The sequence below is a fragment of the Bacillus rossius genome, assembly GCF_032445375.1.
Source record: "Bacillus rossius redtenbacheri isolate Brsri chromosome 4 unlocalized genomic scaffold, Brsri_v3 Brsri_v3_scf4_2, whole genome shotgun sequence".
NCBI classification, from domain to species: Eukaryota; Metazoa; Arthropoda; class Insecta; order Phasmatodea; family Bacillidae; genus Bacillus; species Bacillus rossius.
This window is the reverse complement of record NW_026962011.1, coordinates 41,090,183-41,112,018: the sequence shown is the minus strand read 5'-3', so window position 1 is coordinate 41,112,018 and position 21,836 is coordinate 41,090,183. Positions and strand designations below refer to the sequence as shown.

At 39.3% G+C, this 21,836-nt stretch overlaps 2 protein-coding genes across 7 annotated transcripts in view; both read right to left on the bottom strand.

The window, feature by feature from the left end:
• Window positions 1-9,048: 9,048 nt before the first annotated feature.
• LOC134542054 (uncharacterized) lies at window positions 9,049-13,293 on the bottom strand. 2 transcript variants are annotated; one of them, XR_010076730.1, is made up of 3 exons: window positions 12,940-13,293; window positions 9,369-11,449; window positions 9,049-9,255 (listed from the first exon to the last, which is right to left on the bottom strand). XR_010076730.1 is itself a non-coding variant. In XM_063385909.1 (2 exons), the coding sequence occupies exons 1-2, from the start codon at window positions 13,082-13,084 to the stop codon at window positions 10,611-10,613; spliced, it is 984 nt and encodes a 327-aa protein (XP_063241979.1). In that variant the 5' UTR covers window positions 13,085-13,293; the 3' UTR covers window positions 10,457-10,610. The 2 variants fall into 2 exon arrangements, 1 of the variants encoding a protein (XP_063241979.1); XM_063385909.1 differs by lacking the exon at window positions 9,049-9,255 and having other exon boundaries at window positions 10,457-11,449.
• Window positions 13,294-15,642: 2,349 nt separating this feature from the next.
• Window positions 15,643-21,836, bottom strand: part of LOC134542046 (fatty acyl-CoA reductase wat-like) — an 81,301-nt gene continuing 75,107 nt past the window's right edge. For all 5 annotated transcript variants that reach the window (XM_063385895.1, XM_063385896.1, XM_063385897.1 and 2 more), the window contains 3 exons: window positions 21,337-21,579; window positions 20,378-20,629; window positions 15,643-15,918 (listed from right to left, as the gene is read on the bottom strand). In XM_063385895.1, the coding sequence (XP_063241965.1) occupies window positions 15,816-15,918; window positions 20,378-20,629; window positions 21,337-21,579 (598 nt within the window). In that variant the 3' untranslated portion in view covers window positions 15,643-15,815. The remainder of the gene's footprint in view (window positions 15,919-20,377; window positions 20,630-21,336; window positions 21,580-21,836) is intronic.

The window sequence follows — 21,836 nt, the reverse complement described above, 5'->3', positions numbered from 1 at the left end:
TTACGGGACGCGTAAACTTCGTTACGCGTCGCAGAACTATCGCCGACGTTACGAGTCAGTACGTAGGAACAACCGCACACGCATCACGTGTCTTTGTGAGGGACATAGTTACCCTCTGCCGAACCATCGCCGACGTTACGAGTCAGTACGTAGGGACTGCGCACGCGTCACGTGCCATCACGAACTAGTGGACTATCAGGAACTTTGTTACGTAGGAGATCTGCCAGTACGCGTCGGGACGAGAGAGCCGTACGAGACGGTTACCGGGAGTCCGGGTCATCGTGGGAGAGGCGCGCAACCCGCGACGGATCCGCCAGGCCGCGGCAAGCTCTCTGAACTCAATAAAAGAGCTCGTGAACCGATTAACAGCGAGTGGTCCTTTCGATCTACCTGTCACTCTACCTCACCATCCCTCCAGGTCCCACATTTCCAGGTCCCGGCCACGTCGGCCTGGACCCACACCTCTCCGACGAGAGCAGTACGGGCATAACGGACATTTCCAGCAAACAGGGAAATAGGGACCAGAAGCCGAGGGACGTCAATATTTATTATGAACCAGGTTCCAATATTCGCTAAAGTCGTAAAACTGAAAAGCCGAACGGGTTAGCACCACTCGTCATCAGCGGCTACCAGTGACTTGCGATGCTTGCCTTGTGGTCTGCGACTCGGCGGGCGAGTTGCTCAAGGCTGGTTCGGGGCGGACGAGCTCCGCCCGATGCTACTCGCTCCTCCGGGAAGACGTGCAGTGAGTGGGCAGCGAGTTGACAGTTCCTCCGCAAACTCGCTGGGCACTCGTCCGGTGTCGTCCCGCGATGTGTTGCGTCGGGTGGGCATAACTGTAGATATGTTATTAGTAGGGCACCTGGTTGCATTAAGCCCCTTCAAAATTCATCGTAGCATCCATTAACCATACGCACATCGTTACACCAGCGATAACAGAGTTTGGTACATGTGTTTCCTTTGGATGTGTCACGATACGTATCTACGTATCCAATCGTAAACACAAATGGATACTTTCGAATTTCACCAAAATAATGTAATTTGCATGTTTCCCATTCATGCAAGTGCCGTATCAATACAGTGTTTTAATGTAGTTTTTTGGACATACATAATTGCAATTTTGCACTGTTTGTCATGGAAAAATTCCAAAAATAAAAATAATAAAACATGAAGATAAAAATTGTACAAAAAACAAATCACGTAGTTGCATATCATAATTTTACAAGTACAATATAAGAATCTCGTCCAGAGTTAAAGTCCGTTCGGGAATTTGAATATTTTCCAGCTATGGCTGCGGAACTATCGCCTAAAAATATTCTATCACCAGGTGGCTTTCCTTGAAGAAATTCTTTGTCGAGTACTAGACTTAGTTTCTGGCTGACATATCCAGTATCTCGTGGTGGCGATGACGGGCAGCGTGATGTTCTTCATGGTCGGAGCGTCGGAACGGCGTTGCGACGCCCTCACGGAAAGAGGGACTCAGGGCTTCTCCTCGGAGGCAGACTGCTCCTAGCCTCTCTGGCGACCCCCCTCTCATACTAGAGTTCTCCACAGGGCCGGATATAGAGGTCTGGAGGCCTCGGGGCAACAGAGGAGAGGAGCCCCCTGGACCCAAATTATTTTCCAAATAAAATGAACAATTGTTTTCAGTAGAGTTTTCCAATAAATAATTTATTGTGAAATCAAGTAGATTCTCTTAGTATTAAAAAAAACATACATACATATAATCGGACACAAGAATTATATGAAATTAAATTTTAGTGTTAATGAATATATTTTTTCTAATATTTAACAATAATATAATCATGTATGTACAAAGTACTGTAGGTAAAGGTAAAACAGCGAAAAAAGAATATCATAGGAAAAAATGTTTACTAGTGTTTACTTGTCGGAATATGAAAGATTTTTTTCCGATGTCTCTATTGTGGGGGCCCTCCGATTGTGGGGGCCCTGCATTTGTGGAGGCCCCAGGACTTTCGCCCCGGTTGCCCTCCCCCAAAAATCCGGCCCTGGTTCTCCACACCTCAAACAATATGGAATGTTTTCGCGACCAGTCAGCTAAGATGGCCGACTTACTATGACGTCACTTCCTGCTACTGGAGGGCTTTTTATACAGCAAAACACTTATTTTGGTCGCGTACGGTGGGTGGCCTATATCTCAGGAATGAATTGCAATGCCGGTGGTCTATATCACAGGCTTCGAAGATACCAGGCAGCATATCGCCGATACGGCGAGCGTCCACTAATGATAAGTTAGGGGGGATTCACTTCACCACATAACAACTTTTGTTTTCATATTTAAATGATAAAGTATGTGAGTGTAAATGATATTATTCAAAACATACCTATATCATATCATCTTTTTCACAAAATATTCAAATAAAATACAAAGGTAGATATTTTATGCATTTGGAGCATCAAAGGGAAGATAAAAAACACCCTCAAGGGGAACATACTCTTCTCAGAATACCAACAGAAGTTCTGGCGGTTGGGATATGCAAAAATTAAAAAGAACAATTGTTATTTCTAATTGTCATTGATGCCTAGTGAAAATCACAAAAAAGTTTAGAATCATTTTATTTCCCAGTCACAGCCCTCTCAAAATTTTATTCTGCAGGCATAATTTTATGCTCTTTGTTTTCACAAGGTCTCATGTGTCAATTTTATTAGCTCACGTTTTTGATTGTAACAATAATTTTTTGGCACACAGCTCTTTTCTACGTGTATGAAATTTTACTACTTTCTCTGCTTCGTGTTAACTTATAAGCTATAATAACTGTTCCGTACACAGAAGGATTAACTACCTACTATGTACTTACATATTGCTACCAGGGTTTGGTCATGTAATTTCAGTGTAATGGGGTCCTCAAGCAAAACAGTGTAAATCACTATGTAAGTAACTTGGCAGTAAGTAACTTGGCAGTAAGTAACTTGGCAGTAAGTAACTTGCACAAGCCAACAAGATGAGACAATTTTTTTTTAATTTGCCCAAAGGGATTCCTACCCACCTCCCCCCAAAAATAAATTCCAATATGTGATGGTGCGGGATGATTTAATAAATAACATTTTTAGACAGTTATTCTATATTTTGTCATAAAATAATTGCAACATATTAATTTCATCACATTTTTAATATCATACATAACATTATTTAAAGATCAGAGGGATAGATGAGACTAGATCAAAGTTATTCTGCGTGTTAAGTAATTACTCATCTCTTGATCCTTTAAGCTATGGTGAGGAACCATCATTAGATGCAGATACTTATATAAAAAGTAATTTTAACGTGAGAATTGGAGACGTCGAGATCTCCACAGTTCTGATTCTCTGCTGGTGTGAATTGCTGCAGGTGTTTGGCCGCATGAAGTGCGAGCGGCCAGACTCGGTGGACAAGATAGTGTTCGTGGCTGGAGACTGCTCTAGTCCTCGCTTGGGCCTCAGTGACTCGGACTACCACCCCCTGACCCAACATGTCCACATGGTGCTTCACCTGGCTGCCACGGTCAGGTGCGACGAGCACATTGACATCAATGTGAAGGGCACCATGGGGGTTATCGCCATCTGATTTGACTTTTTCCCATTCAAGTCAAGGAGCAGAGTCATCCTGGACAAGAACTGAGGTCACAAGTTAGCCCGAGGCATGCCGATCTTCACTGAGTAGAACGTAGTCTCTGATGTTTAGCTCTATGGTCAGCAGAGTTAGCAAAAGTGTTTATTTTACACCTGATTATAGAAAATTGTACACGTGGAGTTTCAGGGTTATGGATAGCCATTAAAATCTTACTCTAAAAGGCTAAACCATAAACCAAATAATGACTTGTTGAGGATAAATCTGACCGCTAATGATCACCCATCGAAAGAAATACTTCTGTGTTGGGTTTCCATAGGTTTAGCCTATGCATTGGGAGGCTGAATTAACGGGCTTAACATCTCTTCGGCATCGAGATCATTGACTAAGATGCAAGGTGAAGAGATGAAACTGGAGCATTTACGGAGAAAATCTACTGGCTCATTGTAACGTCTAACACGATTATTATTTGCGAAAATTCTTGGTTCAAACCCTCGGGAGTCGAACCCTGAAAGCCTTGGTTGGTTGCGAGTGATCTTATTTTTAAATGTTTGGCTCTTTGGTGATTTTTTTAATCACCAACGAGCTTACCTTCCCCTATTTATGATTTATTATTGAAAATGTGACATTTTCACCGACTTTGATATTTATTGTGACTAGTTCTCCCTTACCCGGGACTTGAACCCAGAACCCTCGTACCGAATGCCGGCGTGCGTACAAATGCAACAGCGAATTAATACATAGGTGGGGTAGAAGGATGGTTATAATCAGAGCTATTCCAATAGCCTTCCAGCAAAGTACACTCCATTTCCATCATGTGAAAATTCGGGTTTGATTCGACCTGGATTTTGGACTCTCGTAGCCTTTGTGGATGACTACTGGCCCTACCACAATGCAACACCGTGACTCCAGACTCCAACCCATCCAAACTGATCAGTGAAATAAAATTAGGATGGGATATTTATGTCGCATGTCTTGCAACACATGGGATGTGGCTGATAAGTCACAATACGATGAGCTAGAACCAATGATGTAGGTAAGGATGGTCACAACAGGTGTGTGAAACTGATATACCACTATCAGATGGCGGATCCAAGATATCGGTCAGGATCAAGGTCAAGTTCAAGGTCATCCATGATGTCCACCATGACATCACAATCCAAGATTATGGACGGCTCCACAGCCTGATGCCTGGCGCTGGTGCCCCCAATATATACTACTACTATAAGCATATTTAATCTCCGATGTTTCGCAACTTGGTCAATGAAAATCTGTACTTTTATTTTCACAGTCCTTCCAACGTTAAGAGAACCCGTCCCAGGATAGCTAGATAACGTAAATGGTTCACTATCGATCGGAAATGGTGTTGCCTGTGGTATTTTAAGTGTAAATTTGTCAGATGTAAAAACATTTTTTGACATAGCCCCAGCAGACACTGTGGCCAACTGCATAACCGCAGCTTTTTCTTCAAGTAAAAGGTAAGTGAAGATATCACACTATATTGTGTATAAAATAATTCTATTTACTTTCAGTATTTATAGATTTTATGACACAAAAATTGCCAGCATTTTTAAAAATTAAAATAATGAGTGAATAATACTTTTAACTGGATATCTAGCTCGATTATTAAGACAATAATTAAAAATGTTGTTCAAATAAGGCAATTCGCATATCTAGTACATCAGTAGCCAAGATCATTTAGTGGGTGGGGGTATAGAGAGAATCACTTTGCCCTGTGTTTGCTTTCAGATTATTTCCCTTTGTTGGTGGCAATGACATATTTTTGTTTGTTAGGATATGATTTCGGGGAGAGAGGTGGTATGTCCCTCATCTACTACTCCTTTGCATACGCCCCTGTCAATGACCCCACTCTTTAGGTACGCGCCCACAGGCGCAATTTATGTTTCATATTGCTGAATTCGTGGCCATCCGCAGCAGATGAGGCGAAGCGAAGCGTGGAGAAGAGAAGAGACGCGAGCCTCGCGAATAGTCTGGAAGACAAGCGAGCGGCGAGTCGCGCGCTTTCTCGCTTCTCTTCGCGGCAGTGGGTGGACTGCGGAAGCCAAGCGGCATGACGCGGCCTCCCCAGCACCCTTCGTCCACTTCCGAGGCTGTTCCTTAGCTGCGACACATGCTCCTACGAACCCGGCGTCCGCATCATCATAATTATGTACCCTATATGTTCTAAGATCACAGAGTTACAAAGTTCTCGTGTGTTTACTTGTAAAAGAGTTCTTTGTTAAGAACGCAATGTTGGGAAGCCTTCATTTCACAGACGAGAGAGCCACACCCGAAGTTCCCCGAAGTTCATGCTCGCTTTTTTTTTTTTCGTTCTATCTCATTGTATAAACCGGTGTGGCATTAAATTTTGCGGTCGATTAGGATAGGTAAGCTACATTATAAATACTTTAAAACATGTTGGATGGTTGGTTGTATTAGGCAAGTATAGCTACATTAGAAATATTTACAATGAACAAAAAAAAACCGAAGATGCACTATCGGACGTTTGGCTCTCTCGTCTGTGAAAAGAAGGCTTCCCACGCAATGTATGCGACAGCGAACGTTTTCAAGGTAGGCTCCGTACAGTAAGAGACTAGCATTAAGTAATCGTTTTGACTCAACAATTACATATTTAATGACTTTTGACGAAAAAATTAATATTATTAGCTGTTAATTATTTTTTCAGAAACTCAAACATGCAGATGAATATTTAATTATGCAGAGTAACTAGCTTGGGCATGCACGCGATAGTATATGCATGCGCGAAACAAGACCTCTGTTGTATTTCTCGCCGCCACATGCCTCTTCGCTTCGCGGCATTGGGCGGATAACCCGAGCGCGGCGCTTCGCCATTCTTCTCGTCGCTTCTATTCTCTTCGCTTCGTTTCGCGGCAGTGGGCGCATAACCCGGGCGTGGCGCTTCGCCATTCTTCTCGTCGCTTCTCTTCTCTTCGCTTCGTTTCGCGGCAGTGGGTGCATAACGCGGGCGCGGCGGATCACCACTCTTCTCGACTAAAAAAATAACTATATTTTTGACTTTTAAAAAAAATGTTTTTACCCATCTCCAATAGTTTTTTTACCACTTTAACCAATTTACATTCTCTTTACCAAGAACAGTTTTATTATTGGTTACCTATATTTGTTTTTACGTGATTTTTGTTTGGGTATGATTGTGGCCTGATGACTCAGTGAAGTCGGCTTCCGTAATGGAGTCGACAACGCACCGGGCTACGGTGTGAGGTCTCTGGGTTCGAATCCCGGGTAAGAGATGGATGATATTTGTGTTATCATTTTCGTCTCCTTGGCGTTTACCCATACACCAACAACAACTACTTATAATCATTACATGACTTGGGGTTACATAAAAAGTACAATAATGAAAAGGAGGGGGGGATGGTTGGCTCACTGGTGTAAAACTTACCAGTGAGCCACTCATAGTGGTTGATGGCTGATGAGCCAAAGGTCCCGGGTTTGATTCCCGGGTTTGATTCCCGGGTCTGATTCTCGGCCGGGTCGGTTTTTTTCTTCACTATTGGAATGATATCCTTCACTGGTCCAGGACTGGATGCTGTGTTTTCCCTATCTCCGTGCCACGGAAGGCGACGGAGAACCACTGCAGTATCTTCTCGCCTAGTCCTCCCCAGTTACGCCGCGGCCACCCAGAGCTTAAGGCAGGATTGTGTGGAGGAGGGGTGGGGGGTGTCCAGTACAACCATTATGTAATTGTTTACGTGTAGTGAGTGTTCTTTACAATAGAATTTTTGGAATTTTAAAAAAGAAAATTTTAGGAAATAGTAGACTTTTAGTACTCCAAAGTTTACGCATAGAATTTTTAAGTAATGATTTTTCTTGAGAAAAGAAAACTGGTAATTTTATATTTTGTTTATTTTTATTTAATTGTTTTAATACTTTGTTCTTAAGTCGATTGTTTGATTTCGTTAAATACATATTAATGTTTATAAATACACGAAACACACATGACAGATTTGTACGAAAGACATATGTAGATACGCATGGACAAACTGGCATGAATCATAGACTGTACTAGGAAACACAATTATTGCTTATTTACTTAAACATAAATTTCCGTGGCGTTGTAAATTTTGAGGCGCGAGACCGCCGACGTATACCATCTCGTTCCACGCGCGGAAATACTTACAGCCCAACTGCTGTGATGTCTGACGTCACACGCCCATACCTTAGCGGCACAAAATGTTCTGGCCATATATTCAGTCTTATGTAGTTTATACTTTATATTTAAGCCTAAATACATGAAAAATAATCACCTAACATCGTACACTGAAATCAGAAATATTAATATTAATGCAAAATTATGGGCTTCGGCCTGCGATAAACGGCCAGTACCCCTCATTTCTCCAGAACCTAAATAAAAAATAATTAATAAACGTAATAATAATTTACTAAATAATTAACAGAAAAATGAGTTTAAAAAGTAAGATTTAAATAAAAAGTTAAATATAATTCAGACTAACTCTAAAATGGTGGAGACGTAACACAAATGTTACAGTGCACAGCAGACGAAAACTATATGGCGGACATGACGCCATACTAGCCGACTATATGTATATACCTTGGTATTAGTGGTGGTAGGTCAGTCTGTCGGTGGCTTCCTCGGAGGAAGAATCAGTCTTCATTTTTACTTTTGCCCTTCCAGGGTTCGAACCGTGGATACCATGATGTATGTGGATTTTTAATTGTTATTGTATTAATATTTAATTAATTTTTTAATAAATATTAAATTTTTACCCCAAATTTTCTGATTATTACAAATTTTTAATATGGGGCCATCATATAATCTAAGATGGCGGAATGTTTTTTTAATGTTTTGTTTTTAATAAATTTTAAAATTCTTCCCGATTTAATATATTAAAATGTTTAATTTGCAATATGGCGGTCGTAACGAAATGTGTAACAGTAATGTTATAATTCAAAATGGTGGCCATTGCATCCTAATTTTCAAGGAAATGACCTGGGAGGCGTAGAGGTAATTTTCCCCTCGAAATGAGGAAATTTTTTATTTTATAATTATTCCGGTAATTTTTTGGCTAATTTTTTTTTTCTAAAACAAAACTGGAAATTTTGGCGAGATTTTGGCACTTTTTGAGTAATGTAGCAAGGTTCAAACCATGCTAACTGCTATTATTTTTGTAGCAGCAAACCACGGTTTGATTACCATCTTTGCCTTGCTAGGTGGATCTTTAGGTTTCACCAGTTTATTAGAAAAGAACAAAAACAAGGTGTGATTCCGTCTGAAATATGATTACTCCATACTGAGGAAACTTATAACAGATACAAGAAAATATTAACGTACAATATTAATTACATTCTTACACAGCTCTCAGGTATATTAAAAAAAAATTAATGGCCGGCCGTACATGGAATTATTAAAAGTTTCATTTACTATAAATACATAAACCAATAAAAAAATACAAATATGTTTAAACGATCCCAGGATAAACTTAAAGTCCAGAAATTTTGTTTATCTAATTAACTGCATCGACGACGTAATTTAAAGAAAGTACAAAAAGGGTCAAAAGATACAGAAGCACCGGAGGTCGGGGCTTCGTTTCCCGGAGATCACGAGGGTACATGATGCCAGGGAGCTTGTGTCCTGTTGAGGAAGGGAGATGAAAATGCCAATTCGGCGTCCGGCTCTCGGACCCTGTCTGGAACAGTCCAAATCAAAACTGATCAGAACTTGTACACAGACAGTATACGGGGCAGAAAATGCCCGGAAAAGTTAAGGGGAGGTTGGAGAAAGTCGCGGATCGTCACTCACCAGACAGGGGAGTTGGCTTCTATTTACAGATGCGTCGCGAGCCAAGAACTGGATCCCGCGATTGCGCGGCTGGGCGCGGTTGATTTCTTCATTTCAAAAAAAAAAATTAAAATAACAATAACTATGACACTTTGTACTACGCAGACTGACTAAACTACTTAAAAAAAAATTACAGGGATTGCATCCCTTATATAAGCGACTACATAGTCGGTTGCGGCCGGGTGTAAGGCCCTCCTCACACGGGGATACTGAAGTTGCCTACAAAACGATCGCTGGTAGCCTGGAGACTAGGCAACTGTGTGACTGGGTGACTCTAGTCGCCCGTTATCTTCACACGACGCTACTAAAATATCAGAGACTGGGAGGAAAAAATGCATCGTGAGTACAGCCCGAGTATCTTGTGGAACCGTGAAGTGCCTATATATTGTATGTAATGTCCAGTGATAACAGCAGTGACGATAGTGATATTGTTATCCAATATTATCAACATTATAGAAAACGAAGTAGGAAAAGATTGTGGGTTCATCCATATATAGAAAGGAACATTAATTGTAGATTATTTGTCGCGGCCAAAGAATTGCAAGAGACAGACTCAAAATTCATCGCTTTCTACAGAATGACGAAGGAGACTTACCAAATGTTAACGGAAATTGTTACACCTGCGATGTATTATAGGGATACCACTATGAGGGAATGCGTGAGCCCCGGTGAACGATTGCTGATAACTTTGAGGTAAGTAAGTTAAGAAATACAAATTATTACGAATTTTTGTTAAGGCACTTCTAAATGTTTCCCTTCAACACAAATCTATTTCTTTCCAAGTATTTTAACGTATATACTGATGCTTGGCGAATAAAAACAATGTATGCATTTTAACTTGAGGCCGCAATTACTTATTTTATCTGTGGAAAATGGCTGTTGTATGGATCTTAAGAATGTGCACTTTAACGTTAACAGGTTAAATAATCTAAAGTTATTTATACCCAAGTATTCCAGTCAACTGAAAGGTGAAAGTATAAACATATCTTATGCATAAATTCATTCCAATGTTTAATTCAAATATACCTAAGAAATACACATTCAAATAATGTACTGCAAAAGAAAAAATGTATATATATAAACTATTTAAAGAATACCCATTACACAAACATTCAAATCATGACTGTAAACACAAAAATAAACAACATAATAGAGATAAAAACACGTACACCAAAGTTATATGTTTACACACCCAACAAAACATCACATCACATTATGTTCCTGCTCATATTGTAAAGTCTCTTGGATGACTTCAAAATACTGTTGCGTTTCAGTATCTTGTACTTTCTGTGGAATAGTTTGATTTCCAGGCGACGAACAAATTGAAGCATTATCTGTAGCCAACGATGAATGCGTGGAAACACTGTAGGAGTAAGTTGGGGTCTGTTGGTAAGCTGGTACGTGTTGGTGCATGTCTTTTGGATTCGTGATGTCATCAATAAGCTGCAGAACCCTACGTCGGAATGATTTCATTTGTGCATCTGTCAAAGGTTCGATTTCTGGTAAAAGGCTTAGAAGAAACGACTTTTTTACTTGCCTATCATCGTTTGAATTCGATTCAAGTTTCCTTTTCTTTGCATTCATGTATTCCATAAAGGACTTGTCCACTTCCGTCACTGTTTGCTTTTTACGCTTTGATAAATTATCTTTTGGGTTGGAAAAGGGATCATGAGTCATTTGTTGGGAATGATGAGCATGTTCTTGCGAGAAGTCAGTATTTGGCAGCATAGGTGAAGGAAGGGAAAGTTGTGGTGTTGTAGTTAGTATTGCGTTATCTGAGATATATTCCTCCTCTTCAGCCGCAACGTCTTCCGTATTTTGTGTTGGGTCAGATGAACTGTGTTCCAGGTTTTGTTCATTGATGACTTCTGGCAAATTCCCCGATGGTGTACCAAGCGTTTTTATGAATGGTAGGGTAAATTTCATTGCCTCCGATAGATAATATGGTTTCTTATTTTTGGAACTTGAACCACTTGGAGGTGGCTTTATGTGACGGACAAAAACTGAACGGAGATTTTTCCATTTTTCTTTGCATTCGTTAACTGAAAACAAACAACATTGTTCACATAAATATAAATCGTTGCAATGGATGAATTCCTAACTAATTTACAGTAAACAAAAAACAAATACAAAAGTGAAGTAGTATTAAGTATAATCCAGATATATACAACATATGTTTATTATTTGAAGAAAAAATATATAAATGGTACATGGGGAATGTATTATGAAGTAAAATTTAATTTAACTTTGTTGCAGGTATTTGGCAACAGGAGGTACATTTGTATCGCTGTCGATGTACTTTGCTAGAGGAGAAAGCACAGTTATCAACATCATACGAGAAACTACCAAATTAATTTGGGAATCGTTGAAAGAGTCCTACATGCCTGTCCCAGGAGAAGAAAAGTGGAGAATGATAGCACAGCGTTTCTATTCACTGTGGAATTTACCCAATTGCTTGGGTTCATTGGACGGTAAGCATATTCGAATAGAAAAATTACCTGGAACTGGCTCAAGTAACTTTAATTACAAAATGTATCACTCAATAGTGCTGCTGGCTAGCAGTGATGCAGATGGTTTCTTCACTCTTATTGAAACTGGCTATGCAGGTAGAAACAGCGATGGAGGAGTGTTTCGCGCATCAGCTGTCAAACACTGGATTGCAAATGGAGGACTAGACATACCACCGCCTTCACGATTACCAGATGACGACAATGAGATTGACTTTCCTTTTTACTTTGTTGGAGATGAGGCCTTTCCATTGTCACAATATTTGCTGCGTCCTTACCCTCAGAGAACACTTGATGATGTTAAAAGAATATTCAATTACAGATTGAGCAGAGGACGGAAAACAGTGGAGTGCGCTTTCGGAATGATGGCAGAAAAGTTCCAAGTGTTGAACACTGCTATTCGCTGCCGAACTACGGAAAGAGTGGTTGATGTAATAAAATCTGTCTGCATTCTTCACAACTTCATTCGGAAAAGTGAAGGTATTAAATATTTTGCTGGTGAACCATTTGGCAACTCAGAAACGCCCAACATCAATCCACAGCCACTAGAAGACCTAACGTTACATGATCGGTCTACTGCTCATGAAGTGCGGAATTACTTGGCAAACTATTTTCTAACACCCCGGGCTTCTGTTCCATGGCAGTGGAAATACTGTTACAATAACTAATTAGGTATTAAAGTATTTCATGTGTTTTTGTAGGTTACTGTGAGTATGACAACAACTTTGAACATGTGGTAAGTTTTATCGAAGTTCGTAAAAACCATGCGTAATTCCCTTGGGAACCAAGAAAAGATATCAATAGAAAGTAATTTTTATACGTTACAAACGTTTTAGAATAAGGTATTTCTTCGAAGGACGAATAACCATTGTATAAAAACTATATTTCTTTTACTAATAATGTATTTGTGAGATACTAAATATAAAACATGCTGTTTACATATACATTTTGGTTTTTCACAAGTTAGTTTATTATGATAGATATTTTATATCTAATTATTGTTGTTTAAGATATTGTCAACTTACCTGTGAGTTGCACTTCTTTTGCGACATCATTCCATGCTTTGTCAGTCACATCCTTTTTTGAATACCCTTTCAACTTGTAGTTATAGAGTTCTGGGTGTTTCTCAACTTCGTTTACAAATTTGATATTAAACGCCTGCTCGCCCATTGTTCGCTACAATACAGTATCGCGCCGCGTAGGCTACTGGAGTAGCGTGGAGACCAGCATGCTGAGTCGCCGGGATTTACGTTGCTTACGACTTCCAGTCTCCGCCACTCCAGTATCGCCGTCTGAGTGACGCCATGCCTATCTACATGACGAGTCGCTCGGTCGCCGAGTCTCGCGGTATCTAAGCAACTTCAGTATCCCCGTGTGAGGAGGGCCTGAGTCTTGCAGTGTCTCATCGATTCGCCGATAATCGCGAAAAGGTCCGTCTGCAGTCGCGACGCGAAGTGTCCCGCGGAGAACCGCGTCTCGTAATTAAAAGTAACTCTTGAATCATTTTGGGGGGGAGGGGGCTGGGAGTCCGGACCGAAAGGTCCCGAAGTTCCCCGAGAGGGGATGTCTCGAAGTTGGTAGCACTGGCCGACTTTAGCGCTACCTGTTGAGAGGTGTCTGAAATAAAAAAAGAATCGACACGCCCAAGGCGTCTGCTTAAACCAAGGGTTAAAGGGACAGTCAGATGCTACACTCTGGCGGCCTACAGGGTAAGTTGGCTGGGAATTTCGCGAATTTGCCGCTAGGTGTCGTGGGGTGGTCCATCTTGGCACACACATTTTTTATGCGAGGCGTCCTTGGAGACGGTCGCTGTATGCTGGGGTGTATGACCTGTCATTGGCCTTAGGCGAATTCTTAGAACTCAAGAGGGGGGAAAACGCAACGACGCTGGGAACAAGCGTCCATAACGTGCTTCCAGGGGAGTGAACCTAATACGTATTCGTGACAGTAAAGGCTATGGTCAGCTCGTCTCTGAGAAATGGTAACAGCTCGTCCAGAGCTGCTGTAGGCGGTTTTAGTCATGAAGTGAAGTAACGTTACAGGACTGGGATGTGCCTGTAAACGAGGGAAATTTTAAGCTGGCTGCCAGCAAAGTATTAGATCTGCAAAATATCAGATACGTCTCTGGGAAAGGTGCTTCAGACTACTGGCACAAAGTTTAACTTAGGGGAGTACACCAGACTAACAAAGTGTAAATCGCCCTTTAGTAACCAAATTATAGAGCAAATAAAATTTCCAAAAATAATTTAAAATTATAATAAAATTAAAAAAAAAAAACGTGTCGAAATTCCTAATTTCCGGCACAGTAATTTCTGGCAAATTTTGAAGTTCAATGACAAGGTCAAATCCAAGCTGAAGGTCATCCAAGATGGCTACCGTAATGTCACAATCCAAGATGGAGGACATCGGCTACTGCTCCAAAGCTTGAAGCCTGTTTTTCGGACCGGCATTTACATATTACTGCTTATCTTCATTCTTCTCTGGAAGAAAATACGTTTGTATGTACTTATATTTTCACTACAATCATACTGTATCCGAATTGAAAGTTGCAGAGACTATCCCTATTTTAAATTTCAATTTTTAACGATATTTTAATTTTGAGAACTAACGCTCACAGTTGTCATCTTGTTACTGGACTTTATTTTAAATCACATGTTCTAAATGGAATATGGCCTAAAATTCGCAAAGTAGCCCATTATTCAGTGCTCACTAAATACTTATTAAACCGTGGGCTCTAAAATACTTGGATACCGACTAGAAGTTGTCATGGATGCTGGGCAAGAATAGCCATCTACCAGACCTCTTTGGCGACTTAAAGAAACAACATTTTTTTTCTTGGCGTGTATTTTACGGACTGTCTTAAATATCGAAAAATTTCGCATGTCAGTTATTAAGCATGAGAAAATACTTTTTATTTTTTCAGATAAAGTTTTTTTTTATATTCTTGTATATAGTCAAACCGTAACCTGTTCGTCAGGTTACTTTAAGAAATACTTCCCACACATTCATTGAAAAAATATGTTTTAAATTAGCTTTGTGAGATGTGAATTAATGAAATAATTATCTATTATAAGACAGGTAGCCTTAGTTAAATACATATTTCTTCTATTGGTATTTTTCCAGTATTAATATATTTATCAGCCATAAACTTGGAATATTTTCATATGTTGTTCTGCACGTAACATTTATTTTCCAAATTCTTCATACGCAGACGTGTCTTCGATTCAAAACCAAACTCTATTGCGTACAAAATTATGCACAATTACTCATGTATAATGAGCGTAACGGGACACAGCGTAACCGAACAATTTGCGTAACGGGACACTTTTCCGTGCGTGCAGCCGGCGTTCATCGATTTATTAGACGTTGTCACGTCAAAAGGTATGAATAATCTTCCTGAACGCTAAATCTCCGAAGATAATTAAAAATAATACTTCCTTAGTCTTTTGGTTACAATGGGGTGTGTGGAGAAGTTTTTTCCTTCGTTACATTTTTTTTTTGCAATGCCTTCAGTGACTGTAACGCACAAAAGCACACAGAATATTCCACTTAAAACGGCACACTGAAGGAATAACACAGATCAAACATACATTTGATGTCACTAGCAAATTGTTTGTCAAAAACCTCCAACAATCTTCTTCCAGTGAGTTCTGTAGCGCACAGGCAACTACTCCATACAAAACGAGACAAATTGGCGCTGTAAATAGGTAAATGATAATGGTTGCGTATCAGATTTCAATCTGTAACTTTTATTCACATTCTCATACAGTCATACTCATGTTTTAAAAAAATTTACGTGCCACTTCCCAATGTAAAACATATTAGAAGTAATGGATGAATTAAGTACATGCGAATATATTTGTAAGAAGACTAAGATATATAGCCTATATTTTTTTTAATTTTAAGTTAAAAATTTTTGCTTGCAGAATTTCACAAAGCACCACACAGCCCAGATAGCGAAGCCGCTCAGGAGATACTTGGTCACTGTGTGAGCGATGTAGTGCCTGAAACACACACAAAATGCATGCAGTCAGTTTGTTCATGACATTGGACAGTTTGCACGATCACCTTATCCACTGAACACTTAATGCGTGTACCCCGTCTCATGAGCAGTTCTAAAAAGCGCAAACCGGCCATCTCTCTCTCTCTCTCTCTCTCTGGCTTCAACTGTGACGTCATGTTGGGACGGCCTGCGCAGCTGTATGCAGGCAGCCCTTTCAACTGTGACATCATACTTGTGTGACAGTGCGTGTGTTGGTGATGGTGATGGTGATTTTGGCTTAGTAATTCGTCGGTTTCCTTTTTTTTTTTAACTGTGCTGTTGGCCAACATGTCGGAGCCTTCGTCGAGCAAGGTCACCGCGAGGTCGGCTCTGGAGGGTCTGTGCCCGTGCCTGTTCCCTTACAAGTAGGTGCTGCAACCACCCCCCCCCCCCCCACCACCCGGGTCAACCCGCCGTCACCCTCGGTGCAGCCGTGGTCCCTCCCCTGCCCAGGGGTTGTTCTCTTCGCGAGTGAACCTGGCTCACAAGCGCGCGCAGCGGCGGAGGGGAAAACAACACTAAAAAGGCATCTTGCAGTCTCTTAAGGAAAAAAGGCATCCTGCAGTCTCTTAAGGAAAAAAGGCATCCTGTAGTCTCTTAAGGAAAAAAGGCATCCTGCAGTCTCTTAAGGAAAAAAGGCATCCTGTAGTCTCTTAAGGAAAAAAGGCATCCTGCAGTCTCTTAAGGAAAAAAGGCATCCTGCAGTCTCTTAAGGAAAAAAGGCATCCTGTAGTCTCTTAAGGAAAAAAAGGCATCCTGCAGTCTCTTAAGGGAAAAAAGGCAGCTTTCTGTTGCTTAAGGGAAAAAAATGCATCTTGCTGTTGCTTAAGGGAAAAAAAGCCATCTTGCAGTTGCTTAAGAAAAATAAGCCATCTTGCAATCGCTTAAGGAAAAAAAGGCATTTTGCAGTTGCTTAAGGAAAAAAGGCATCTTGCAGTTGCTTAAGGAAAAAGGCATCTTACAGTATCTTAAGGAAAAAAGGCAGCTTGCTGTTGCTTAAGGAAAAAGGCATCCTGCAGTCTCTTAAGGAAAAAAGGCAGCTTGCTGTTGCTTAAGGAAAAAAAGGCATCTTGCTGTTGCTTAAGGAAAAAAAGGCATCTTGCTGTTGCTTAAGGAAAAAAAGGCATCTTGCTGTTGCTTAAGGAAAAAAAGGCATCTTGCTGTTGCTTAAGGAAAAAAAGGCATCTTGCTGTTGCTTAAGGAAAAAAAGGCATCTTGCTGTTGCTTAAGGAAAAAAGGCATCTTGCTGTTGCTTAAGGAAAAAAGGCATCTTGCTGTTGCTTAAGGAAAAAAGGCATCTTGCTGTTGCTTAAGGAAAAAAAGGCATCTTGCTGTTGCTTAAGGAAAAAAAGGCATCTTTCAGTTGCTTAAGGAAAAAAGGCATCTTGCAGTTGCTTGAGGAAGAAGTTGCGTGACAACGGTTAACGCTCGTTCTCACACGCCATTTTGATTTTTGTTCATTTTTTCTCGTCATTACTTCTAGTTAAGAACTGTTGCAACCACAAGCGACGGACGAAATGAAACGGATCCGATACTTCTTTAGATTAATTAAAAACAGATATATATGAAAGGTGAACAAAATGCTTGAAAATTGTAAATCTGTTTAGTAGAATGTGTAAATTTTAAGCAATACTTTCTATTCTCCCTGACATTAATTAATTTTACTCTCCCTGACAGTATTTGTATAGAATTTTGTTCCAACAATTTCAGACAGTATAATTTTGCAGAATGATTACTGAATATGAATTATTCACCTGATAAGTGCTACAACTCAATGATTATTCAGTTCCTCCTACCGAAAATAATAAGCACACAAACATGTGCCGTGTGCACTGTCCATGCATACCGGCTAGAATTAATTGGAGCAATTATTCAGTTAACCTTTTATTTTTAATTCTGCGCATAAGAATGGGCCAATGTAAAGAGGCTTAAGAAATACCTAAAACTTTTATTGAGGAATTAAATATTTTACTTTTTTAAATAAAAAATGGTATTTCGATTCTTCATGAAACCTATTGTAATATAACTACATCAACGAGAAACTTAGGCCATGATTGGCTGGCGCTAGTCAGTTTAGGGACTGTCAAAATAGTGTGTGATTTAAAATAAAAAAAATGTTATTGCAGTTCGAAAACATGAATAATAAAATATGTGGAAAAATAAAAATAATCTCTTTATGTCAATATGTAGTCTGTTAGCGCACAAGAACTTAATTAAATTTGATATTCCGGCATTTTTAAACAATATATCCAAATTCTGAGAAAAGATGGTTGACTAACACTAACACTTAACTTAGCCAAATTACATAATCAATTATATCTATTTATATGTGTGTATTTATAAAAGAAGTAATATTTGCATTAGCAATTCATGCAACAGGAAAGTTTATAATTTAATTTATTTATATAAATAAACGAATATTCATCTAGGATCGAACAATTCAACCTTATTTAATTAAACTTGGCATGTTAAAAATTTAACTTATCTAATTTGATACAAATTTGGCGTTAAATAATTTTTACAATTTAAAAAAAAAATTATGATATGTATTTGAAACACGATTCTAAGCATTTAATAATAATGGCTGACTCTTCAAAAATATTAAATACTTGAAAATATTTCATTAACATAATTTTAATGGCTACAGGAATTTTTTCAAAAATATTTTGTTTAAACATTTTAATGAACGAAATTAATTAAAATTTACTTATTAATTTTCAATAGCAGATTCTCGCGCAGGAAAAGACATAGGTTCAAACATTGTTTAGCCTCACCATTTTAGCAATCACTAAAACTTATCCATAAAATTATTTATCTGTAATAGCCAACTACAAAGCATAAAGTCATTTATTCGATTAGTTTAGTTATAATATAGCTGCATAGCATGTACATCACGTAAATAAAAATATGTAAAAAAAAATTGGTTGTCTGTAAAGTCGGTTTACGGACGATAGTTTAACGTGACGTCATAACAAAACATTGATGAAATGATTGCATACTTTTATAAATAAAATTGAATAATTTCTATTGAATTAGCACTATTTTGTATGGATACAAAGGAGTGAAATGAAATCTACAATTTAATTGATAAATTTACTTTTATTTGCACTCATTAAATTAAATATGTTTATTACTTTAACGAAGAGATTATTTTAACTGTAACTTTTATACATGTGTGCTATTTAACTTCTTCCAATCTGTGTTATTCTGTTAAGGATAGGACGATGATAGGAAAAGTAGGAAACCAATGGGAGTGTTTCAAGTTTAATGTGCCTCGAAAAAGTCAAATCGATGGTTGTTCTAATCGAGTGGAAGAGAGATAGATGCGGCGCAATCGTACAATGAGCGTAACGGGACAATGTGCGTAACGAGACAATGTGCGTAACGGGACACTTTTTCGTGCGTGCAGCCGGCGTTCATCGATTTATTAGATGTTGTAACGTCAAAAATATTTTTAAACCTTATCTAAATGGGAACAAACTAATTTACTAACTGCAAGAATTTTTTTCTCTCGACTAAATCAAAGTTTACCAGGTTATTCAGTTCCAGTTCACTCAGTATAATAGGAAAATGTTGACATTTAGATCGTATACGATTATTTTAAATACATTTTAAAATTAAATATCTTCAAAAGGTTTTTTTTAAAACTTATTTTAAAGCACCGTGTAAGTTAAGAGCCGTATATGAAATGACACAGCCCTTCTTCATTCTGATGCAACGAAAATACGTTCCAAAAACACAACTGTTGCGTATTAATTCCAGAAGGTATCGCCCAAGTTCGAAACGCCTGGGCGCTTCACTCACAAAGGCGAAGACGATCTCAGTGAAAGCGTTTAAGGGAACTTAGTAGTCATACTCGCCGGAACTATTTCAGGCGGGTATTTGTAGTACTGGTAGCTTATTTACCAACACTGATTTGAAATAATTCCCTGCCCAGAGGAAAGCGTAACAATTAGTCTACTCCAACCGGAAAAAGAATGTTTTTCTCCTGAAAAATAGTTTTTTTTTGTTATGTAAATAAAGTATTTTTGATATTACGTTTTATAGCATATCAGTTACTTAAGTTCAAATGGATCGTAACTATGGTCATATAATTTTGGCGAAAAAATCTGAAAACTTAATAGACTCCAAAAAGTATGCCTGCTCCAATGGTTTCTTCCTTGTGATTGGCGGCCGTCTGCAAGGGAAGCCATTGCCTTATTTGACCAGGCCACCAACAGTAAACACGTGCCTTAAAGAAACTCAACCAAACTCGAAACAAAGACGATGCTGCAGTTTTTATGGCTCTCAGTTAGTCTCTAAATACTTTCTCGAAAAAGACGCCTCCAACCATTACTGATGCAACATTATTCAAATATAACATTTAAGGAATTGCCTCGTAACGATTTCAAACTGATACTTGAACTGTGGCTAATACTTACGGTCGCAAATGTGGCTGTGCCCCTTCCTTTGGGTCTAGGATACCATTAAATACATATTTCCTGATATTATTAGTGGATCGTAAGAATTCAGGCCAGGTGATCATTTTCGGATCGAAGAAAAATATTTCCTTGTCTTTGATATCAAGTTCAGCGTACAATTTTCTTGTGTTCTCTGTAATAAACACGAAGTTAACTGCAAATGCAACTGTTAATACAGTATACATTTGAATTTTCCTGTAAATCTTCAATAACCTGGAAAAAAAAAAAAGAAGATCCAATTTATTTCAGGCTGGAAAAAAAGTATAATATGATAAAATAATTTTAAAGTCAAACGTTCAAGCAGTATAATTTATTTTTAATTTTTACTAGCGTAAAAGCATTCAAAAATGTTGCATACCTACATTAAACTTTCTGGGCTTAGATATGTAGACCCATAGAAACGTTACTTGGACAGCAACTTCCGTGGAATTTTTTTTATATAAAGTGAAGAAGTGTAAATGTTTTCTAATATATTAAATACTATGTTTCAATTCACTTTAACTCACTTAATTCATTTATGCGCATGTGATACTTGCGATGTTGCACAGCAATTGTCTTCAGGGCCGCAACTAGAGTCTCTGGCACCCGGGGCATGAATGGATTCATGCGGCCCCCCCCCCCCCTCTTTTTTTGCACATACCACACCAATAAAGCGGGGGGTCCGGGGGCCGTCCCACGGAAAAATGGTGCTATTTAAGCATTTTCCATACCTACATGTAACAGTTTCCGTGCTACTGTAACTTCCATGCAAAAACTTTTTGCCAGTTACCAGTTGTAGTAGGAATTACAATGCAAGCGATTTCGGCGCCCCCACAGCTTTGCGCCCGGGGCGTATGCCCCGCTTGCCCCCCCCCCCCCCCCTAGTTGCGGCCCTGGTTGTCTTAGCACAAGTCAACCAACACACTCTACGCCCTACTCACATGGGAGGCCTCCCAGCCAGCCGCAGGGCGCAGTCCAGAAGAAGGCCCGGCAGAAAGTGCAGGAAAAATGCGAGGAGCTTGTACAGCTTGTGACTGTTCACGTAAATGATGAACGGGTACCACAGGCATATCCTCATGGGGTCTCTCACAGCGATGTCTATCAGGAATTCCGTCATCTCCCCCAGAGTCGGCGCATCATTGTCCGATGTGGCCACGTTGTATATACTGATGCGGTCGTCGGCCCTGGTGTCAAAACAAAACGACGTCAGTGCCGCAGAAAAATGATGCAATGGGACGGTGCACGTGATTAAGGCTGCACAGTATAAAAAAAAATAAATAGAGACCCTGAAAATGAAGCGATTATTTGCCAATAAAAAGGCCCAAATGGTGGACAAAAAGAAAACGTGAGCGAGTGTTTCAGTGCTCACCAAATAATGTGTAAGCATCTAACCTCGATAACGAGCAAATCCGTGTGTTCTTATTTTGCAAATAAAATTTAT

Bases quoted from the DNA above. Each gene is read 5' to 3' on its own strand.
- LOC134542054 (XM_063385909.1), bottom strand. From the start codon at position 13,084: ATGGGCGAGCAGGCGTTTAATATCAAATTTGTAAACGAAGTTGAGAAA. The intron at 11,450-12,939 runs GTAAGTTGACAA...GTTTGTTTTCAG, and splicing joins AAAAGAAGTGCAACTCACAG to TTAACGAATGCAAAGAAAAA.